The sequence below is a fragment of the Notolepis coatsorum genome, assembly GCF_963971535.1.
Source record: "Notolepis coatsorum genome assembly, chromosome: 1".
Taxonomy (NCBI): domain Eukaryota; kingdom Metazoa; phylum Chordata; class Actinopteri; order Aulopiformes; family Paralepididae; genus Notolepis; species Notolepis coatsorum.
The window spans coordinates 246,415,172-246,440,259 of record NC_140165.1 but is presented as its reverse complement, the minus strand read 5'-3'; the positions used below and the strand labels follow the sequence as shown (position 1 = coordinate 246,440,259).

At 44.7% G+C, this 25,088-nt stretch overlaps 1 protein-coding gene across 1 annotated transcript in view; it reads left to right on the top strand.

Annotated features, from left to right (window-relative positions):
* Positions 1-4,639: 4,639 nt before the first annotated feature.
* LOC311224593 (TRPM8 channel-associated factor homolog) overlaps positions 4,640-25,088 on the top strand; it is a gene marked incomplete at both ends in the record, with an annotated part of 41,988 nt that continues 21,539 nt past the window's right edge. Inside the window, 7 exons of the mRNA XM_084309629.1 lie at positions 4,640-5,286; positions 12,326-12,542; positions 13,964-14,261; positions 14,678-14,976; positions 15,491-15,665; positions 17,101-17,195; positions 19,108-19,321. Coding sequence (XP_084165755.1) covers positions 4,640-5,286; positions 12,326-12,542; positions 13,964-14,261; positions 14,678-14,976; positions 15,491-15,665; positions 17,101-17,195; positions 19,108-19,321 — 1,945 coding nt within the window. The remainder of the gene's footprint in view (positions 5,287-12,325; positions 12,543-13,963; positions 14,262-14,677; positions 14,977-15,490; positions 15,666-17,100; positions 17,196-19,107; positions 19,322-25,088) is intronic.

The window sequence follows — 25,088 nt, the reverse complement described above, 5'->3', positions numbered from 1 at the left end:
AAGCTATAACCGCTCAGGGTTCCCCTCTCCGCAGGGGATTTTGGTCTTCTGCTGGAGCGCGGGCGGTATTGTCCTAGGCCCTACACCGCCTCACACCGCGCAGCCAGAAGAAGAGAGAGCACGGCCTCGTCAGCGGCGATGACGGGGCCCTCGACAGGCGGCCATGTTTTTCCCCCGCCAGAGGTATCCTGGGCGTTGATTCGACAGGTGTCCACAAGGCCGACAGCCTTGGCGGCCGAGGGATCGGCCATGTAGGATGGGTTCGGCTTGAACAAACAAGCCGTCACCGTCCTGCCGCGAGCAGCCCGCTCTCCGATCACTCCCTTCCCCAACACCAGCGGAAGAAGTGGGCTCTGATTGTTTCCTTTGGCTGCGGGCCGCGTGCCTTCGTTGATGCGCGGGCGGCCCCCCTTTTCGCTTCTCATGGGGACAGGGGCTGACACCCAGTTGATGGCTGAGCCTGGGTCTGTCCGTGAGAATGTTGTGCTGTCAAGCGGCTCCCACACCTTGAACTGTGTTGGTTGAGCCTGGTGTTACGTCTGTCAACTTAAGTGTTGTCAGCAGGGGGGCTCGAAACCTTTTGAGGCACACAGTGCGGGCTTCCCCGGCCTCGCCTTCGCCAGGCCAGGTATCATGTTGGTGCCTCCCACTCCTGAAATATTGGCAAGTGGTCGCAGCTCACATGATTTGGGGTGGTAGTAATATCACTGCAGGGCTACGGTGTGTAGGAACCCATGGGGGCCTTACACCTTGCATGTCCGGCTGCAGAACAACTCCTTCAGCATGTTCTGGAGGGGTGTTCAGTGGGGGGGCTTTTTTCATCGGAAGCCCCCCGTATCAGACCGGCCCTTTCTGTCGGGGTTCCCCCTTGGGTGCGATTGCCTCGTGGGTGGTGTCAGGGTCAGGTGTTCCGACACGGAACGCGCTCCTCGCACGGTTCCAGGGTTGTCTACGCACAGCGGGGGGACCGGGCCAACTATCTACAGTTCCTGGCGGACCTGCGCCACGTGACGGCGGGTGCGTTGGGAGTGTCGTCACATATGACTACGGCAGTACCATATGTCGAGGTGGATGGAGAGAACGCTGAGGCAAGGACTTGTGTTTACACAACCAGGGACAGCTCTGGTCAACGAGATCCAATCTCTGTGGACGAAGCAAGCCATCGTCGTGGCGTTCTCCTCCCGGTGTTCTCTGCCCGAGAAGTCGGGAGGGAGGGGTGTAAGACCCAGGCTGGACCTGTCCCATGGGAAGGTTCAGCATTTTTTGGATCGTCTCCTACCTGTTGGACACTGTCAGGTGGGGGTCTGGTTCTCCTCCATAGACCTGTAGGATGCGTATGCGCATCCCCGATCTTCCATCCTAGGGCTTACCTACGCTTCCTTTGCAGGGTTAGCGTATGCTGCCGTTCGGTTTTCTCTGGCTCCCCGCATCTTCACCAAGTGCGTGGAGGCCGCACTGGGGCCTCTGCGTCGTCCGGGGTTACGGAGTGTTCTGCCCTGATGACGTTCTGGTCTTTCGCGGTCAAGGTGGATCGTCAGGTCTCGTACCAGGCGGGTCTCTACCAGCCTGGGGTTGCTGTAGACTGGATGTAGAGTACTCCTCTTCCCAGTCAACGGTTGGAGGGCTATGGGCATACCGTCCTAGGACGGTTACGGCGCTGTCTCACGTCGCGTTTTCACCAACGCCTCCCTCGCTGGTGACGCGTCGGGCCAACGCAGTAGGGGGCAGCTGGCAAACCATGCTGCCCGGTCTGCGCTACGTTCAATGTGTTGGTAATGAAAGCGGTCCTTCTGGTCCACAAATGGTGTTGATCAGGACGGACGATACGACGTCAGTGTTGTGTATCGACAGACAGGGAGGAGTACGCTCCCCCTGTCTGCACCAGGCGGCGGGCGGCTGGCTATGGGCGTCCTCCATCTGCGCGGCCTGAGGGCTCCCCACATCCCCGGCAGGGAGAATGTGGGTGCAGAGGTACTGTCGCGGGGCGGTCCTCATCCTGACGGGTGAGGATTACGTCTGGACATGGCCAGGCAGGTCTGGGACTGATGCCGTGCCGCCAGGGATTCTTCCCCATACATCTGTCAGGTCAGTTGTTGGGACGGGTACGTTGAGGGGCGCAGGTTCTTGATCCTGATGGTGTTACCATCTGGAATGCGCATGCTCCCTCCACTGTCGCGCTTACGCGGGCAGATGACGTATGTTCCAAGTGTGGTGTAAGGCGGGGGGCCGGGTCTCCTGCCCCCTGGATGCTGTCCTTAGTTACCTCCAGTCTCTCCTTGATAGACTGTCGGCTTCGACGGTGAGGGTATATGCGGCGGCTATATCCTCCTATCATGAGGGGTTTGAGGGGATGTCTTGTTCAGCCACCCTCTTGTGAAGCGTTTCCTGCTTGGCGCTCGACGCGTTAAGCCGGTGCAACGCTCCTTGGCTCCGACTTGGGATCTTCAATTGGTCCTCGGTCGGTTGTCCTTGGCCCCGTTTGAGCCGCTCGAGCAGGCGCCGTTGGGACAGCTGTCCTTCAAGACCGCGTTCCTACTGGCTGTCACTTCCGCTAAACGCGTAGGTGAGCTCTGTGCTCTCTCGGTACGTCCAGAGTGCCTGTCTTTTCGGACCGATTGCGGTGTCACTCTGCGACCTAATCCTGCTTTCGTGCCTAAGAATATCCGGAGTTCCTTCCGCTCCCGGGATATTGTGGTTCAGGCGTTTCGTCCTCCTCCTCACACTAGTGAGTTAGATGCGGGCCTTCACCTGTCATGTCCAGTCCGTGCTTGGGGATTTATCTCAGCCGTACTCAGGACTTCAGGGTTACCGACCAGCTTTGTCTGTTACAGTGGCTCTCGTGCTGGTGAGGCACTGTCGGAGCAGCGCCTGTCCCATTGGTTGTGCGAGGGCATTACCCTCTGCTACACGTTGGCTGGGCAGGATCCCCCTGGGGGCGTCAGGGCGCACTCCATTCGTGGGGTGGCTGCTTCTGCCGCTCTCCTGGGTGGGGCCTCGGTGGAGGACATCTGTGCTGCAGCTTCATGGTCCTCCCCGGGCCCCTTTGTAAGGTTTTACCTCATGGACATGACCGGGGGTTCTGTCTCCCAGGCAGTTCTGGGGTCTGTGGCCTTTCCTGCTTCCTGTCCTTTGGTCGGGTAGCAGGAGTGTATGGGTATGGGCCACAGTGTGTTGGGTCACACGTGGTTCCGCCTGTACGGTGTGTTCAAGGGGTTCTAGTTCCCTCTTGTTCGCATTCAGGTGGAGTTGACTGCGCCCCCCCTTTGTTAGGAAGGATGGGGTGACAGGGCTCCCCGCACCCCTTGATGTGGGCTTATGGGTCCTCAGGGAGTACATTTGTCGGGCTTCGCGTCCGCTCTTCCCCATATCTCATAAGGCTCAGAGCGGGACGCGAAAGCAAATACGGCATATAACGATATATAACGAAGTTATATTAGTATTGGCTGAGCGTCCCGCTCTGCGCGGCCCTGAGTTCCCTCTTGAGGAATCTTTTCCTGGGACGGGTTTTGGCGAGGAAGGATGTTTGGTGACCAGAGTCACTGCTATATGGGCGGTGCCACCATGGGGGCGGAGCCCCATACAGGTGGGGTGCATGTCGTTTTTTGTTCGTGGGAGATACAATAGGTATCATAGGAGATAAGGATATCTCATAAGGCTCAGAGCGGGACGCTCAGCCAATACTAATATAACTAGGTTATCTACATAACTTATCGTTTACAACTGCAAACTAAAAGTAACTAAGGTTACCGTTATACAGAAGAACAAACTAGGGGCACCCAAGTGGCGACCCATGTAACGCGCTGCGTCGCGAAGGGGCCCACCCGGGTTTGATTCCCGGACCCGGCGTCCTTTGCCGAATGTCTTCCCCCCACTCTCTCTCCCGTTCTTCCTCTCTCTCTCTTTCTCTACCGGACTGCCCGGTAGTACAAAGGAATAATAAAAAAGAAATCTACCAAAAACATAATAATAAATAAAAAAAGAACAACAAACTAGGCCACTAAATGTAACACAGAGATGAGGGGGTCAGGGTTGAACCACGTTGATCTCAGGAGGCAGTAAGGAAGAGAGCAGGCCTCCACACTGAATGTTCTCCCTGTCGGACCCCTGAAGGAGGCCTATCCTAATAGAAACCATATTCTCAGTTTGTCTTTGTCTTTATTTGGTATCTATTTGGATCAAGGTCACTCTAGACTTTAATCCACCCTAAGGTGACACCCAGGTGACTACACCCCTACATCCTTACTAGGGTTGGGCACAGAAAACCGGTTCTAATTAGGAACCGGTTCCTAACTTCCGGTTCTGGAAGTAACATATCTGCATTTCGATTCTGTTAATTAATACCCTAGTTACAGTACAGCAACCAAATTAAACTGTATCAAGTCAACTGAAAATGTGAATAGTATGACACTTTTTTTTTATTTTCAAAAAATAAAAAATTCTCCTGCGAAATAAGCTGTGACCTGCACCTCAAAGAATCGGAATCGAGAATCGTTCAGAACAGGAATCGATATGGAGAATCGGAATCGGAACCGTAATCGTTCAAATCCAAACGATGCCCAACCCTAATCCTTACATTGTACTTGTCTCTTCCATCCTGCCTCCACACTCTCCACTTGCAGAGTCTCACTCCACCACTATCATGTCTGCCACTCCTGCTCCATCCTACCATGAGGAGGCCTACAGCTCCTTGATGAAAGGCCTGACAGAGCTGGACCTGCAGGGCCCCCCTGTCCCCTGTCCCTTGGTCCTGATTGGGGATGACGCCTTCCCTCTAGCCATGAACACCCAAGGCCAGGTCCTGATGGCAGCCTCCCGGTATGGCCGTGGAAGGATAGTGGTCCTGGGCCATGAGGCGTACCTGACTACCTTCCCTGCCCTGGTAGAGAATGCCCTCACCTGGCTGAGGGGGTCTGGATCAGACAACCTGCTGGTCGGGGTCCACCAGAACTCCAGGTCAGTGGCTCAGAACCTCAGCAGATCCAGCTTCCAAGCCAAAGAGGTGGGGGGCTTCCATGAGAATCTGGGGGTCGGAGTGTACGTGACTGATGCCTATAGCGTTGGCGTGTATGCTAAGGGCCTTGTGGAGTATCTGAAGGCTGGAGGAGGCGTGCTGATAGCTGGCCAGGCGTGGCACTGGGCTTCGCTGAACCCTAAGGAGAATGTACTCCTGAGCTTCCCAGGGAACAAGGTGTCCAGTGTGGCAGGCATCTACTTCACAGATCACTACGGGAAGTGGGAGTGTCTCCCCGTCACCACTCAGATCCCATCTTCCTACCTGGCTGTGGCGTGAGTACACACTTATTACACACTTATTACACCCATGTGTGAAGCACACTATCTGTCCGTCCGTAATTAATTAATTAACCCTCCTGTGACTACTGGCCCAGTTAGAAAATCGGTTTGTGATAGATTATTAGTTACTGGGTATGTCAAAGTACCTCATATTTGGTACCATTTTGAAGCTAACAACTAGGGCTTTCCAATTATATAAAATAATTGTGTGATTATCATCATTATTATTGTTATTATTCTTCATATGTAGTTGCACTTGAACTTGTAGAAATTGAACTTGAAGATACAAATTTATTTTCAAGTACTTTCCTTACTTGGTAACAGACAAATTAGAGTGTTTGGAATGTAGACAATCGTGTTGGCAATATAGAACAGCTGACAGATTAGGAATAGCATCTATTGTTCAAAAGTTATGAATGAATTAATGAAACTAAATCTAATAAAAGAAAATAAAAAAAGATTACAAATTATTCATAAAATTATTCAATGTGTGTGTTAAAATTTGTATTCAAACTTACCCCGTTCTCTTCCTTGAGCCTTGTCTTCCTCTATGCCCTCTGCCTCTCTACAAGCATCTTCCCTGGGTTAGCAGCAGTGCCCTCTGGGTCTGGGTCTGGGCTAGCTTGACATTGGCGGCAGCTAACCGGGGAGCTAGCTGAGCTAATGAAAACATGCAGAGAGTAGGCATTCATCTCTGGCTAGGTGGGGCGGGTCAACCCGTCAAACTCATCGTCCGTTCTGGGTTGAATTTTTTATATATATTATATATAGAATATTACCCAGTAATGAATAAACTAAATACAGCAATGTGGCTATTTAAAAATATTGCATTAGCTAAATATATACGTCAATTGTCACTCGGGGCACGAAGACAGAAACAAAGGACTCTAGGCTGGGTATTTTTCCACTCAGCGTCGGTAGTATAGAAACAAGCCTTTGAAGTCGAAAATATTACCAAAATCTCTGGAAAAACATCTCACAAACACTATAGACTGTCAGAAACTTAACAAATGCTATAATATGCAGAACTGCCGCCTATAAGAGTACTTACACCGTTGTTTCGGTCACGTCGCTGGGGCTACATTTCCCGGGGAGCTGTGTTTTTGAAGACCGCTGACTCTGGAGATTTCTGCAAAAGGCGGGTGCGGTGTTCCGAGAGGTCTTATATAGCCCCTGTGATACTTGCGTTGATTAAACGGGGACTGCTCACCGTCAAAAAGAAAAAAAAAACTAGGTTCCTCCGTGGAGAATTTACCAATCAGGCTCAAACCGCGTGACATGAGCGCTCTCAAGGCGTCAACGCCAGACTAGGACGAGGAGCGCAGTAACCTTCATATTTCTTATCTGTTCAAACTTGGTGGATGCTAGGCTGACAGTCAGCACATTTGAAGTCTTAACCATTGATAGATTGAAGTTTATTTCAAATATGCAACATAACAAACAAACATCAAGTACATATATAGCCTTAAGCCGTTAAAATAATAAATGTATAACACATTTTTAAATAACAAAGAACAAACAAAAAAGTTAAACTCAATAATTTTTTTTTGTCATTTACATATTTGAAAAGGAGTGTGAAGAAGCATACACTTATTTAATCCCACCCCTATTTACCCATCATAACATACTATATTATATTGACTAATGCATACATTACTAGACTTATATTGAAAAGAAATTACTTGGTTAACAATACATTTTTAAATTTTTTAATAATACCTTGTTAATATTTGCCAAAACTGTATGTTACCCTGTATAGTTCCTCTAGCCATTTTTCATACATATATACAACTATATACCATTACCTACATATGCACATTTATATATACATACATACACATACATACTGCCAGTTATCAAACCCCTTCTTCATCTCTGTACCTCTGGAAAAACATTTGACTGTATTTTATTTTAAACAGTTTTATTGCTTTAACTCCACAATCAGACTGTTCCATAATTTTACTCTGTAAATTGAAATACAAAGACTCTTCATGGTCGTTTGAAAACTGTATCTTTTTAAAGGGGTTATGCACTGCTATTCCTAGCACTATTTGGGCAACTTTACACACTTCCTGTGAGTCTATGTAACACATCTGTAATTTTTATTCCAAAAATAATCATTGTTTTATATTTCTAATCTTGTACTCAAAACCAGCATTTTTCAGCCTCATGAAAGCAGGCTATTATTGGCTTGGCTCCAACCATACTAGCAGAATGCTTTGAGTGACAGCCACCCACCAAATAGCTCCGCCCATCTCCCCGTCAGAGATTAGGTTTCAGGTTACATACAAATATGGTATGTCATAAATATAGAGATGTAGCAGTACTGTCTATCTATATATATGTTACCACTATTTGTAAAAGCCACAACCACGTTACCATATTTGTAATAATGTAAATCATTGTGTCGTTGTACATATTGTGTATACACCGTTAGAAGCTAACATAGCTTAGCTTGGTAGCTATTGTGCTAACAACATATCCCGACGTCCGGCTCGCTGGCCGGCATGCACGCCAGACACAAAATGGTTCTCTCCTCTCTGTACACCCCCGTCCCCACGGGTACCCTGCCGGGGAGCCCATGGACGCGACAACGGCGGCAGCCGTAGGGTGCTCGAGCCCGCCGTAACGCTAGTGGTACACAATAGCTATGAGCTAACTAACGCTACGGCCGCCGCTGTTGTCGCGTCCACAAGCTCCCCGGCAGGACACCCGCGAGAACGGGGGCACACAAGGAGGAGAGAACCACCCCAAATCGAGCACTCATGCCGGCCGACAAGCCGGACACCGCGGTTGTTGTTAGCACAATAGTAGCCCACTGTGATGCACCGAGTGGGCCACCATTGATCAACATGCAGCGATGTGTAGCTTGCATGATGCGTGTGCAGTGCTTTGCCACACAGGTCTGAGTAGAGGACCTGCACATGATAGCAACCGGGAGCGTCGCGGAGCATTCAGCCTGCTGGCTACCTAGATCCACTTCAACCAGCCGAGCGTCGGGAGCTCCAGCAGCTTGTCGATGTGCTAATAGCCTGGAGCCAGCTACCGTTAGCTTGCAGAGGCTATTAGCACACCGACAAGCTGTGTAGCCAGCAGGCTGAATGCTCCGCGACGCTGGTTGAAGTGGATCTAGGTAGCCAGCAGGCTGAATGCTCAACGACGCTCCCGGTTGCTAACGCCGGCCCCGGCTGGTGCTAAGTAGCTAGCGATCGCTCCCGAGTCCCGAGAGCTAACGCCGGTCTGTCTGTCGAAGACCGAGGGAACCGCATCAGGCTTCAGCTGATTAGTGATCTTCTGGACAAGCCTTCCACCCTGCAGGTAGCAAGAATGGAGGCGGGCATTACTAAAACCACAGAGCCAATCACATCACCGTGCGCTATAAACAGCGCCCTGTGACGTGCACCAGGTCGTCAAATCAACATGACCTGATTTACTAGAGGCAAAGAGGGGATGGGCTGTAGCTGAGGAATTTGCCAATATAGTATTTAGGCCCAAAAACACATTGATACGAACTCCTATTACTATAATACAATGCTAGAGACTGAAAAATGACATTTATAATGCATAGCACCTTTAAATGAAATGTTCCCCTTAAATTGTAACCCCCATCTTGCACGTTGAACAATCTTTGAATATTTCCTGGGAGTTTATTATTTTTTGCTTTGTACATTATTTGTACAGTTTGATACATTACAATATCAGTAAATCTTTATAATTTTGACTGTAAGAAAAGTGAATGAGTATGTTCCAGATATCCAACCTTGTGAATGATGCGCATAGCTCTTTTCTGTAGGATGATTAATGGGTGTAATGAGCATTTATAATTATTTTAATTAAGTTAAATATGGTGAAACTATTGGTCTATATCTTAATAAAGGAACAAGATGGGGCTCCAGTGAGGTTAATGTGAGGAGGACTACACAATAAATATACTTTCCTCAGTGTACTTCGTATTTTCTGATTGTCATTCTAGTTTAGTATTATTATTATTATTATTTTTTTAAACTATTTTTACTACTAAAAAGGTGTAAACTGATTCTAGGTCAGTTGACCCTCTACTGCCACATATCCTATGTAGTGAAGGGTCATCATCTAAACTCAGTTTACCCACCTTTCTATTTGTAAAACTGTTTAGGTTTAGGTTCATATACTGTAAAAATTTTCATGGTTTAAATTTTATATTATATGTTTTAGTAAGTAGTAACAGATATGTCCTCCAGAATATCCTATTTTTGAGGAAATACAACAAATCAATACTATTCAGAAAGAAATATGTATTTCTTTGTATATTAGTGATTCATGGTGTTTTTACAGTGATCTACTGAAGGGAGGTCATAGTTTATTTCATAGTCCCACTACATCACTGGTGCCATTATTTATTTGCTCCTTATTTATCAGTCAGTACTATATGAACAAAGAATATAGACCCTTGAGGGTCCAGCCAAGTACAGGGAATATTGCTCAGTGACTAACAGCTGCCTCTAGATGGCAGCGTGGGCCACATGTCCTACTGGACTAGGCTCTCTGGGCCCATATTCATAGCAGGACTGTCCTTAAAAATGTGTGGTCTCTTTGGTTCAATCGATGAGATGGTCAAATACCGTTGTAGGAAATACGAGTTTGGTTCACTTCTAAGTTTCAATGATGCTTTATTACAAAATGGGTTCAATTGACAAAGTTAAGTCACGATTCTCCTGAGGCTTCGTCCTCCTAACACACACACACAATGTCAGATCATCACAGTAGCCTACAGAATGGTAGAAGAGTAGAAGAGCAAGAGGCCCTCTCTCTCTACATAACAGCATTATAAACTAGAAAATAACCACTCCTTTAACAATACTGATTGGTCTAATTAATAATACTTCCCTAAATCCTTGTCCACTCAGGGCTCACATCCAGCCTTCTCTCATTTGCATTTAATTACATTTTAACCAACTAACTTACTTAGCTAACTTACCTCTCCCTCTAAACTTAGTTTTTAGTTTCCTGTTACCTTAATTTAAAAGGAAAGGGCAGTTTGCTCATAGCTTATTTTCCTGTCACTGAAATAACAGATGACCCCTCAGCTGTTGTATTTTACAACTTGAAACAGGATACAGTGTCTTCTTGTATGATATTGTATGCTGTAAAATTAACATTAAAGTAACTCTGACATTTAACATTCTTATCACTGTATTAACTTGTAATTCCTTATAAACAGATTAAAATATACGCATTCTGGTAAACAACTGTGGCAAAGCTGTCTAAAAGTTTTATTTATAGATTTTAGTTCAGCATTTAACGCAATGACAACACATCTTACTGCAAAGGCTTCTAAATATTGGTACTAATGGTGGACTTATATTATGGATCAAAGACTTTCTCACTGATCGACCTCAGAAAGTCTCTGTTAATGGCACCTTGTCAGAGCAGACCGTTCTAAACACCGGTGCTGCTCCTCAAGGCTGTGTTTTATCACCAATATTATTTTCTATCTATACCAATGAAATGCAACTCAGATATTCTACATTCCAGTTATACAAACATGCTGATGATATGGCATTGATCTGACATCAAGAGTGAAGAGTCATATTTTAGACAGATTGGTGAGCTGATCGACTGGTGTACAGACAGCACACTGGTCATAAATACTAGTAAAACCAAAGAGCTGACTATCAGCTGCAAAAGTAGCTCCATCCAAGCCAACCAGTTACAATAAACTCAGTCTGTAGAAGTGATAGAAAATTGTAAATATTTAGGTAATGTATCTAAAGAGCCAAATAATGCTGTATGTAATGTAAAATGTAAAAGCACCTTACAGCAATATTTAAGCATTACATCACGCGCAGGAGTGTTATACTCATCACGCCTAGGGGTGGTTGTTAGGCCCGACGCCCAATTCACCCAACCTTATTCCTATACAATAAACACACAGTAATTGAAGCATAATGGATATTTATTCACAAAACCATCCACAGAGAACGTAGATCCAATAGTAGATCCACTAGTAGACACCAGAGGGAGCTCCACAAACCATGTTAAACTCAGATTCGGCTCAAACAAGGGACTAAACACGTTTCGAAATGATGCCACATCAATGTGGAACGCCCTACCCACAGCTGTAAAGGAATGTGAATCACTACCCACTTTCAAAACCACTCTCAAAGAGCACCTACGCCACGGGAGACTGCAATTCGAAACTGGCCCCTGTAAATGTCCTAACCCAACCCCCTCCAATGTACAGTAAATGTCCTAACCCAATAATACACGAGACCCTCTTCTTGGGACCAAGTAAGGTTTTGTCGATAATCCAATGTACAGTTACCCCCCCCCCCGCCTACCCAACCCCCCCCCCCCCCCCCACCCAACCACCTCCAATGTATAGTTTCCCCACCCCACCTACCCAACCCCCCCTCCACCCCACCTACCCAACCTCCTCCAATGTACAGTTTCTTTGTCAAATGTATATACTCTCTTTTTTAGACTTTTCTTTTGTATCACAAACGGTACTGTATTTGTAAATCTGATATGTCATAAATGTATAGATGTAGCAGTACTGTCTATCTGTATGTCATGTAAATGTTATGATGAATTGCAAATGGGGGACCCTGATGTAAACAAGACAAAAGTCTTTCTCTGGTCTGCATCCCCTTAACAATTGTGTGTATTGAGCCATACTGTATTGTACCCATTCTGCAATCTGTTAATAAAATGTTCAATCAATCAATCAAATCCAATGGTCTGACAAAAAAAAATAAAAAAAGATCAACGGCCATTTTTCTTTAGTTTCACAATGGGTCATGACAAACCAATTACATAATCCAAAGGATTCGTTCAAAGGCTATTCATACTTCCACTTGTCTATCTATGGCAGATTCATTCAGACAGAAAAAAAAAAGTTATTCGGTTGTTGGAGGGATCTGGGGTCACGTGGAGTGTGTTATACGAAATAACAACGTCTAACTTGACTGTTTCAGCCAATCAGAATCAAGAAACTTGCATGCCATTGTATAATGACCCACTTATCTATCTTGTCCTCCATCTCTCCTTCTAGAATGGGAAAGGATTTCAAGGACGACTTAGAGTTGCTGGTCCGGGGTGTGTCGGAGTTTGATATCAGTGGCTCAGCATGTTTTTCAGAGATTCTGGTCCATGGCCCGCTGGCCTTCCCCATCGCTACCACCTCCAACAGACAGGCCTTTGTGGCCGGGGCGTACTACGGACAGGGCAGAGTCATTGTGATCTCACACGAGAGCTTCCTTGGAAATAAGGTGTGGTGTGAATAACTTACAGCTGGTTTCCACTTGACAACAGAAACAAACACAAGCCAAGTGTTCCAGAACTGACTACAGTTGATTTACTGTCAGTTGTATAAACAGGAAATCAAAGTCTGTTGTTTCAGCTGTTGCCTAGCAACACATGAAACATTCCACTGAAATGGTCAAGGTCAGAGAAAAGGTCATGCCTTCAAATGGGGTTGTGTTTAACGTGTCCAAGAGAAGAGTCCATATGAACGACTCACTATTTTGAGTCATGACTATGTTAAGTGAAAATATTCTGAAAGTTCAGAATTCCCAATTTGTGACATGGTGACAATATTTAAAAAGTATTTTAAATATCGTCTTTCTTAGTAAATGAATACTATGTCTGAAGAAATGTTGATATTCCCAATGGTCTCTTTCCTCTGTCATTATGGCGTTGCATTTAGTTAGCTAAATCGTTGGTCTCTGTCTTCAAGATGCATTGCCCAGTTGCCTAGCAATGGTGCCCTTTAACCACTTGAGTGCCAAGCATATCATGTACTTGACTTCCCATGTCGAGACCACAAACTCACGAGTTCCATTTGAAGGCAGCATCTGTCACAGCATGGTAATGGAGGCCTTGCATGGAATGTTTGTGAAGTTCTCGTTTTTCCAGTATGGCTGCCTGTAACATAGCAACCATTGTTTTGTACATGGCAAATGAAGATACACCGGTTGCTACTGTATGTGCAAAGCAATGGTTGCTATGTGTTGATATATGAGAAATAGATAATATTTTCTGGACCTTGTAAACAAGTCGTAGACTTTTCCAGTGTTTTACCTACTTTACCTGCACAGAAATTAGGTATTTTCTTTTGAAAGTGGTTACCAATGGTTCCAGGCAGCCATATTGGAAGAGAGAAAACTACACAAACGTTCCATCAAGGCCTCTATTTGATCACTTGCTACTGTTGTATTGGATATGATTGATATGAACAAGAATGATATTGAATGTAAAATAATGTTTATTTTCAACCTTTATAGTGGAAATAATGAATTCAGAAATGCAAATGAACGAAAAAGAAAGAATTCAAAATAGAAATCATACACTATATTGAAACTTTACATGGACTGAAGAACAGTGAGGCAATGAAAACAATATAATTTGTATGTATTTTTGTTGTTTGTTACAAAACCAATGGCTTTTTTCTGGTGGCAAATGCAAATAGCCTCAGAGGTAAACCAGACAAGTGGACCCCTCAGTGTTTGGTGCTGCTACTCAGCCTGTGACTGCATAATGAGGTGTAGGATTTGGGTGGTGAATAGAGCACATCTCAGAGACAGTACTGACATCAGCATGTATCAGCATGTCATACTATGATACATACATGTGATGATGAGCAGAATGATCTTCATATTTTTAATACTATCTGATGAACTGTCCTCTCCAGGAGCTGCAGACATTTTGGAACAACGCCATTCAATGGTTGGACCAGGGACGTAAGGGGGTGGTTGGTGTTTTACCAGCGCTAGGCGGTGCCCACTTCTTGTTCAGCGAAGCAGGACTGAAGTGTGAGAAGACAGACTTCAGAAAGGACTTGAGTGTATATGTCTGTCAGTCATACTCTGACGCACATAAGGAAGAGATCCAGGCCTTTGTGGCTGAAGGAGGAGGTCTTATCGTAGGAGGGCACGCATGGCACTGGACATATAGTTACCATGGGGAAAACGCACTGACTGACTACCCAGGTAAGACCCAGGTACCATACACTATGCCAAATCAGACCACAACCCGCTAAACCATTTTGCAAGAAATTGATCAAACGCTCCTCACCACCTATTCACATGTGCACTGATATTACATTGTATCCAGCTATGACATGCCACAGGCATAACCAACAACTTTGTGTATAACTTGATATATACAATACCACTGCATACACTGTGCTACGTGATAAATAAAACATGTTTGCGGCATAAGTATTATTCTAAAAATATCCTCCTATTTTGTATATTACGTCAGCATTCTAGCTGTAGGGAATACATGTTGGATGGGAACATTGAGAACAATGGGAATAAATACTTTTGTCTGACTGTATATGATAATGGACTCTACCATACAATGCATCTGCTCAATAAATCACTTATTTTCAACTGTGTTCCAGGGAACCACATTCTGAACAAGATGGGTCTGAGCATCATGGGGAATACAGCAACGCCAGGCTGCTACAAGGCCCCTGTCCCTGGCAGGACCTGTGAGGATGGCTACCTCTTCCGCCACCTGCTGCAAAGGTTCGCCGGTCATGTGATCCGGGGGGAGGAGCTTACCCAGCAGGAAGAGGAGTGTTGCAAGAAGTTGGGCAGGGACTGTGCCAGCTTCCTGCAGATGAAGACTTATGATTCTTCATCATATACACTGGTCCTGTCCGCCCTCACGGACGTATCGAAGAAGGCATTCCCACAGGTGGGCAGGGGATGACAGTCCAGTGTTGCAGTGGTGTTTGTGTTTTTTTTAGGAGTTCTATTTAAAATCACTTGCGTCCCAGTTGGAGGTGTGGATCACCAGACAACTCCTGATACAGTAATATCACAATACTTGATGCAATAATATTGTGATTCTTAATGTTTTGCAATGCCTTAAAGGCACTAACTAATGTTTTAGAAGTTCTGAAATGAGTTCCGTGCAGACTCAACCACATATGATTATGTCCTAGACACGTTATAGTCAAAATATGTACAGCTGTGATTGGAAGATCATTGTAAGTGGTTGAGTCTAAACTGCCCTCATTTAAAATCATCAAAAATCACTGTAACCCCCCTCCCCCCACTAATCCCAGTTCAGCTCTAGTCATGATGTACAGAGTGTCCATTCTTCTCAATAGTACCAACAGACAGAAGTTTACGTAACCATGGACACTTCTTCTAATGCCAACATGCCTACTCATTCTCTCTGTGATGTCCTCTTGTCTTACACCCAGGTGTGTCCCACTTGCCCGGTGACGAGTCCTCAGGACCGTTTGCTCCTCTGTGTGGGAACAGAGGTGTACAAGGTGTGTCCAGACCCCAAAGCCCTCCTACCTTACCTCATCAAGGACATTCCTGAGATGCCCGCTGTCTATAACAGCACGGTCAATATTAATGTCAACACAGCAGGTAAGACCTCATTATTCCCCATGAAGACAAGATGGAGACCTGGATATACTCTATATATACATACAAACAACCATATTATGTGGTCGAGTCTACATGGTACTCTATATAGTGTTAACATTAAAAAAGGGGCCCTATTGTGATAATATCCTTTTCCTGTATTTTGCATGTTTTACAGAATGAGAGGTTGTCCTAACACTGAGAACATGTTTCATTGGCAGCCTGGTCTGAATGCACTCTGAACAGTTCTGACTCTATAATTTATTAAGAGCTTCTAATGCTAAGTTAGCAGCTGCTACTCATATTAGAGCTCTCATAGGTCAAGTATTTTCTGGTTTCTCCAGAGTCTCCAGTCTTTGCTGCAGCTCTAGGAAAATGAATGGACTATTAATAGACCTATAGGTCTAGTGTCATAATGACATGTGAGAGGTCTATACTGTCAATGACATGTGAGAGGTCTATAGTGTCATAATGACATGTGAGAGGTCTATACTGTCAATGACATGTGAGAGGTCTATAGTGTCATAATGTCATGTGAGAGGTCTATACTGTCAATGACATGTGAGAGGTCTATAGTGTCATAATGTCATGTGAGAGGTCTATAGTATCAATGACATGTGAGAGGTCTATAGTGTCATAATGACATGTGAGAGGTCTATAGTGTCATAATGACATGTGAGAGGTCTATAGTATCAATGACATGTGAGAGGTATATTGTGTCATAATGACATGTGAGAGGTCTATAGTGTCATAATGACATGTGAGAGGTCTATGGTGTCATAATGACGTGTGAGAGGTCTATAGTGTCATAATGACATGTACGTGTCAGAGGTCTATAGTGTCATAATGACATTGAGAGGTCTATAGTGTCATAATGACATGTACGTGTCGGAGGTCTATAGTGTCATAATGACATGTACGTGTCAGAGGTCTATAGTGTCATAATGACATCTACGTGTGAGAGGTCTATAGTGTCATAATGACATCTACGTGTCAGAGGTCTATAGTGTCATAATGACATCTACGTGTCAGAGGTCTATAGTGTCATAATGACATGTATCTTCTGTCACTCGCGCGGCTAGAGATAAATAAACGAGTTGCACAGCAACCACCTCACACTATGTGTAGCCAGGAGGATGTATTTATCTTATAGTTATAAATTATGTATTACATTTATAATAAAAACTGTTTAAATTAGAATGTATCTATAACTTTCATATTGTCATACTTGGTGACGTTTTATAAAGCAATAGCTCATTCCAGCGTGTCGTATGAACAGCTCCCCTAAGCTGTGAGCTATTGCTTAAATATATACAGTGTATATAGTTTGCTGTTGTCCAACTTCTGCTCTCTGTGTGTGTGTGTGTGTGTGTGTGTGTGTGTGTGTGTGTGTGTGTGTGTGTGTGTGTGTGTGTGTGTGTGTGTGTGTGTGTGTCAGAACAAGAGGAGTGGATCAGCACAGGTCTCTATCTCTCACCTGGTTTGCAGACCACCATGACGATGCCGCCTGAGATGATCAATAAGGGATGGAAGGTACATGATAACATGTTATTTACTGAGGTTTTCCACTCATTATAAGGGATGGAAGGTACATGATAACATGTTATTTACTGAGGTTTTCCACTCATTATAAGGGATGGAAGGTACATGATAACATGTTATTTACTGAGGTTTTCCACTCATTATAAGGGATGGAAGGTACATGATAACATGTTATTTACTGAGGTTTTCACTCATTATAAGGGATGGAAGGTACATGATAACATGTTATTTACTGAGGTTTTCACTCATTATAAGGGATGGAAGGTGCATGATAACATGTTATTTACTGAGGTTTTCCACTCATTATAAGGGATGGAAGGCACATGATAACATGTTATTTTCTGATGTTTTCCACTCGTCTCAATCATTTCTCTTCTAGCTGCATTGATTGTGCTAATTGGTAATTCAAGGTCACATGATCTGCTCATAGGATTCCACTCAGTTTGAATCTGAAATATCCAGCTTGAAGGAATACTCATCGATCCAAAGCCACGGTCCATCGTTGCATGCTTAAAAATTGGTTACATTTCTCCCCAGAACACAGAATGTAAAACAATTTCCTGTTATTCTCAACAGTGATAAAACGTGGATAAGTCAGTGAAGCCGTTTGAAATTAATTTGAGACAAACCATGGTGTGAAAAGGTTCCTCATCTGTCTCCCAGTATCAACCTTCTTCAGTGAGGATGTTGAGGCTGAGTCACTTCCTGTATATACTTTTACAGCAGGTTATTCTATGACCCCAGATGTCAGTCATAGACCCAGACCCAATAGGAACAGTGATGCCTTACGTCGTGTTTACATGTTGACGTATTGACGGAGACCGGAAGTCATTTATACTAACGGAGTTTGAATGACAAATAGTAACAGATTAGTGACGGTTCTGCTGGTCTACAGATGTTTAATGTAAGTTGATAGTTGAGAGTGATGATGTTTCAATCAGTCCTACAGCTAGTTTTTGATGGCGAACATGATGGTGGTGGGTAGGAGTGTGTTGCACCAATGGAGCTCATAACATAAACATACATTTATCTGGATAATAATATTAATATCTATGTAATGAAAACATCTGTGTCCATCTCATTATCTCTGCTTTCCCAAATTCATGTTGGGATTCGGGCTCATCCCTACTAAATACCCACGGACACAGGGTTCAGCGTTGTATGAATGTTGTCGAGGAATCCTTTTGGTTGCCCCAAACAATAGCTTAGTTCACACCTAAGTGAGAGGCCAGGGGCTACGGCATGCACCCCTTTCTCTGCTTAAGCTCAATTGGGCCTCATTCAACAATACTCCCTTATTATCTTTCTTATATTCTTGCTTACTGGTCTGTTAAGAGAACAATAAGAAAAGCCACCGCCACATTTATCAAGCCGTTCTTAACGTCCAAATCTGTTCTTACCCAGGTCTGTAAGATAAGATAAGATATATTTTTATTGTATCTACTAAAACTGTATTGTATTGTTTGTTTTGTAAAGTGTCTTTGAGCATTAGGAAAAGCGCTATATAAATCTGATGTATTATTATTATTAGGAATGGTAGGCTTTTTTAAATGTTTCTCATCTGGGTAAGAGTTTCTTATCTGGGTAAGAGTGCTCTCGACCACTCTTAGAATTTGGTCTTGCCTGAGAGAAAAGCAACAATAAGAAAACATTGCTGAATCCCAGGTAAGAACAAAATAAGAGGACATGCTAGTTAAGAACGAAATCTGTTCTTATATCGCTTGATTGATTTGATGATTTGATATATCCTAAGAGCTTGTTTTACTGGCTGCCTTTGTGGAACTGATGACTCTGATTAGTGTGATTACTCTGTTTTGACCGTCCAGGCACCAAGGACACCTCCATCATTCTGGGAAATGTCACAACTCACAAAGTAACGTAGTTCACTCTGTGTGTCGCTCAGGTCCAGATTGGCTGTCAGAGTGACAATCTTTGCAATACAAAAGAGCTGAAGAGGGCAGCGACTGTCGATGTGCGTTTTCCTGTCAATGCGGAAAAGGTGCAGGTGTCGAACCTGTGGGGCGGCCTGATCTACCTGGTGGCTCCACCCAGAACACAGCTGGAGGGGTCAGAGGTCATGGTGGAGAAGGCCGTACGTGCACCATACTACAAGTCTGGTGAGTGAGTGAGTGAGTGAGTGTGTGTGTGTGGGCATGCAGGCATGCACCCATGAGGTTAGTGAAGGGAATATAGTGTGTGGTCTATACTGTAGTGAATAAGGATGTAGTGGATAGGGATGAAGGGGATAAGGATGTAGTGGATAAGGATGTATGGGATAAGGATGTAGGGGATAAGGATGTAGTGAATAAGGATGTATGGGATAGGGATGTAGTGGATAAGGATGTAGGGGATAAGGATGTAGGGGATACAGTAGGGATGTCGTGGTGATTTGTTACTGTCCATTAAATGCTGCATCTCCATAGAAGGCTCTCATTTAGTATCATCAAATAGGTGCTTGATGATACAGAAGAATCTCACATAGTATCTTTGACCTTGAAGAATATCACATCGTATATTTGACCTTGAAGAATCTCAGATAGTATCTTTGACCTTGAAGAATCTCACATAGTATATTTGACCTTGCCTTGCATTGGGGAAGGTTTGTTCACATGATCTGGGAGTATTGACCTTTAAATGTAGCATTTATACTATGTTCTTAACCCTCGAGTCACCCTTCAAAAAATGCACTACCTGTGTCCCTACTAGTGACCAAAACTGACATCTCATTAAAAACATATAATTTTCATGTATTGTTCCAATTTTATTTCATGAATATCATTATTAACTTCAGTCCTCACCATACATATCGAATATTCATTCATTTTTAGGATTTTAATAAAAAAATATTACAATTATATATTTTTTTCATACATTTTCATATAATGTGTATTTCCACATATTTCGGACTTTCAGAGTATGACAGTAAAAATATATATATTTTTTTTTGACACTTAGTCAAATTGTTTAGATTCATGGTACGTGTGCACTGCAGTACCTCCTGCCTGGCGCTGACAGAGTATGAGCTTTGGGGGGCCATACGCTGCTGGGCCTTTAACCGGTGGCTACAACAACAAACAGTAACCAATGATGCATGTAGTTGTTAGGAAATACCCTTATAGTTCTTTTATTGAATGAAGCAGTGAGACAAGTTGAGTCTGAAGTCTGGTGCCGCCAAGGTTTTTATCTCAAGTACACAGAGAACACAGGAAGGATAGCTCTTCAATCCGGACCACGCACCTCCGCACACAGAGCGAGCCAGTGCCAAGTGGTGGTATCGTCAATACATCGTCACATCATTTATACATTTCTCGTCAGAATGGTGTGTGTATATCTCTCGGTGTGTATCCATGAATGTGTGTGTGGTGTGTGTGTGTGTGTGTGTGTGTGTTGGTGTTTGCTTAGATGGGGTGAAGGAGGGGCTGTATTCCTCCACTCTCCTTATCAGATGGTGTGTGTATTTCTCTCGGTGTGTATGCATTGGTGTCTGTGTGGTGTGTGTGTGTGTGTGTGTGTGTGTGCTGGTGTTTGCTTAGATGGGGGAAAGGAGGGGCTGATTCCTCCGCTCTCCTTATCAGATGCTTTTCTGTGTGTTCATGTGTGTTAGTGTGCTAGAGTGTGTGTGTGTGTGTGTTGGTGTGTTAGAGTGTGTGTGTGTGCTAAAGTGGGGGTGTGTATGTCTCTCTATGTGTGTGCATTGATGTCTGAGATGACGGCATATAATTTGTGTGTGTGCATGTGTGTGTGTTAAATTGAGAGACATGAGTTTGCATGTCTAGGTGTCACTCTTGAACAAAAAAAGGGGGGGGGGTGTGTATCTCTCTCTATGTGTGTGCATTAGTGTCTGCGTGATGTGTCCGCAGAGTGTGTTAAAGTGTGTGTGCCGGTGTGTGTGTAGGCTTGTGCATGCTCCTGATATCATCATGCACCTGTTGTCCAGACTGTTTCAAAGGGGGCCCATCTGTTTACACAGAGACCGTTTCTTGGGGCGGCCTGTGTCTACACAGAGACATCTGACGTCAGTGTACAGATATTGACAACAGATCAATGAATTAAAACTATCAATCCCCCTTTTGACATATAAATCCATATGTCAACACAACAATTCATTGTGCACCCAACAATATGACACAACCATCAATCACCAAGACATACACTAAGCATGGACCTGTCAAAACACTTTGACCCTTTTAACCTCCTTCCAGTTAAGAGTACCCTCCTCCCGTTCGGACGCACTGCTTGCCCTACTTAGATGCACCTCTCCCCGCCAGGATCAGGAGATGCCACGTGTGGGGAGACCGGCCCTACAGGGCCGCATCGCCGCCTACACTGGACCCCTTCTCACCCAACCAAGGATACAGGCCTCCACTTCCAGGCCAAGGTCTCCTCACATGAACAGAAGAAGTCCCCTTATTTTACCTTCAGGTGCAGTTTAAGGCTGGGTCCCTTTCCAATCTTAGGAGAGACAATTCAGATTCCTCTGAATTGACACCCCCATCCCTCTGCTTCCCAGCATTTTCTTTTCAAAAACACTGATCACAGAAGCACAGCTCGCCTACTAACCCTGTATCGGCTAGTAAGGTTACTGTGGCCTGACTGTACATTGAGCCAGGTGCATTTATGCCACTGTTGTCCAGTCACTCACGGTCACATCCCACGTTTCTGTGACTATAAACAGGGTCATAACGCTCTCCCAACCGGCTGGCGACCCAGTCGATAGCGACCTCATAGTCCGTCATCAAGTCAGGACCCCAAGCGGCTGACTGTCCGTAGTACCTATCAGCCACTCAGTTTAGAAACCGACGGTCTTGTCCCCACCCCGCTTGCTCTGGGCATGGAAATATTGACCGTTTTCGCCAGCCTTGCCTGTTCACGGCAGGCGCTGTGCCCCCTCCGGTGCACCGCCCTGCTCCTAGGTGTGAACTGTCGTCCACGTACCACCCAGTGCCCACACCAACTTACGTGCGACGTTTCCTGGGCCGACTAGACGGTACCACAGTGGTATGTTAATTCATACCTCGTTACACACGAGGGCCTTCAGTCACTCCCTTGCACTATAGTTCCTGTTTAACGTGCGCCCAGACTCTTGCGAGCCCACTGCCGCCTGTTTTGGCCTAGAGGTTCGGGGTGCCTAATCCCCTCCCTAGGCCAAGGTCAGGAACAAATAGAGTACATCGCTTTGACATATACCTACATATCGGATGACCACCAATACTGCCATCAATACATCAGACCTGCACTTAATCCAAGAGGGCGTGTATATCATAGAAGCGTGAAGCTTAACTATACGGGGGGCCCAGAGGCGCATGGAATAGCAGAGACATGTGACAATTAGATGGTCCAGTGGTCATCCAGTAGCGTCCAGTGTCGTCAGGGCCGTAGATGGGCAGGCCATAGATCAAACACGTGAAAATACTAATTACAATTACCCAATATAACCCACAACTAACACGAGGATACACTCATCAAGATTCACTGTATATTCATAAAGGAATGAAAACACAAAAAAAATAACAACAAACTGACGTTGATATAACCTTAACCAGGACCTGTAAAATATGGAAATGATGCTTGACCGCTTTCATACAATGTACATGCCTAAAATACTATGTAAGACAGTTCAGCCAGGTCAGTTTTCTTTTGCACAATATCAACCATATCTCAAGACAGTTCAGTTTCAGTTCAGTCACATTTCGCATAATTTCAATCAATTTATACTTTCTCATCTATTATTAATTTATTCAGTTGTTGTGTCCAATTCAGTTCAATTTATTCAGTTGTTGTGTGGAGTCCAATTCAGTTCAATTTATTCAGTTGCTGTGTGGAGTCCACACAGAGTCCAAACACCGCAGGCCATCAGGCAGAGAGGGGCGACCGACACCGTCAGTCAGCCATCACCCCCAGAGGACACTGCATCATACTGAATTCAGGCCGAAGTCCTGTTGCCGGCCCCTCCCCCTCAATCCGGCACCAGCCCTATATTTTCAGGCGAGCAGCGAGCAACAGCTCGTGACATCGTCGGGGTTGTATTTCCACCCCACCACCGGCGGAGAAGGGCCTCGGTACGGTTCTCAGCATGACCACAGCGTCCCTAATGAAGCGGATGACAGCTGACCGTTCCCCATCGCGTCCATGGTCGCTCAGCCTCTCCCCAACCCGATAGCCTGTTGGAAGAATCAAAGCACACAGAACACCACACAGCTTACTCAACAACCAGTACAATGCATCCAGACTTATTTATGAGAAAACCCATTGATTGAAATACATAAAAAAATGCGTAAAGAACCACTCAACTTCCAGATTCCGAGTTCCGGCATATCAGCGTCATACTCCGTCACCATCACCCAAACTCACAAATGAAAAAGAAGAAAAAATAATGCAATGATTTTCAATGGTTGCAATCTCTATGCCGAAGGATCATTAGAAAATCAGACTAAAATTCACATAAATCAAAACAAAACACACATTGTCCCACATAAGAGTATACAATATCCCATGAGTAGACAATATTCTAATGAGTATATGACAAAAAGAAAAGAAAGAAAAAAAATATATATCTTGTCCCCATTCTCACAACCCTACCACGACCTCATAGAAACTTGCAGTTGGTTCCCCCACATCCTCATCCCCGGATGCCATCATGTCAGCAGAGTCCGGTGGCTCAGACACGGGGGACCCCAGCTGGACAGGAAAGAGACGGGGAGGAGAGCCGGCCGGCGCATCCTCCAAGGGCTCCTCATAGGCCGGTGCCTTGAGCACGGATCCTGCACTCGCCTCGTGGGCATCCTCTCCATCCATCAACAGGGCCTCCAACTCGTCCATACCATACATACCACCCTCTCCATCACCTACACACCCAGCCTCCCCTCCATTCACCATCATCTGGTACCCAGCATCCCCTCCATTTCTGTATTTTCAGTGTAATTAGAACAACTTGAAACACACTTGGATTCCATTCATACTAGTCTGCTCATCGGACACCGTGACAGTATTATTTATATAATTGTATTATATTTCCTGGTCAGAGTTGTTATTAGTTACACCATGAGAACGTTGAGGATTCTCTTCCCCTTGCAGTGTATGTAGTCTCTGTAACAAAACAACTTTGTTATGTATTTTGGTATCGTCTAATTACATCAGGATTAAAGTGATGATGGAGATTATGATTTTTTAGAGTCGTGACCGACCAGACGGTCCACGTGGGGAAAGCGCGCAAAGAGTTGAGGATCGACTGGCTTTTCAGTCTGGATCGGTACGTAGAATGATAGCTCGTCACGCCATAGAAACAACGAATTGAGAGGAAATAAAATTAGAAATCTTTAGAAATAAAACTCCCCCTGCGGGTATTTTAAATACAATAAAAAGCATAAAACAAGAAGAGCGGAAGTTTGAATACAATCAGTCTGATTAAACCAGAGAGAGAAAAACAAACATATATATTCAACCAGTCTCCCCTGATTTAGGAGTTAAAGTGCCCAGACATTTTCTAAGATTGATCAAATTGGTCTGCTTTAAAAGCCTCCTGTGTGGTTGATTGACTGTGTTTGTATGTATATGTATGTATGTGTGTTTTATGTATATGTGCGTGGTTATGTGTGTGTATGTGCATGTATATATGTGTGTGTGTGTGTGTGTGTGTGTGTGTGTGTGTGTGTGTGTGTGTGTGTGTGTGTGTGTGTGTGTGTGTGTGTGTGTGTGAGAGTGTGTGTGTGAGTGAGTGAGTGAGTGAGTGAGTGAGTGAGTGGTGTGTGTGTGCGTGTGTGTGTGTGTGTGCGTGTGTGCTGAAAGGAAGGATTTTGCATGTATAACTGCCAGAGAGAGAGAGTGAACTAGGATTTTGCATGTTCTGCTACATGATGTAGGGGGAGGAGAGACGGCCTTTAGATA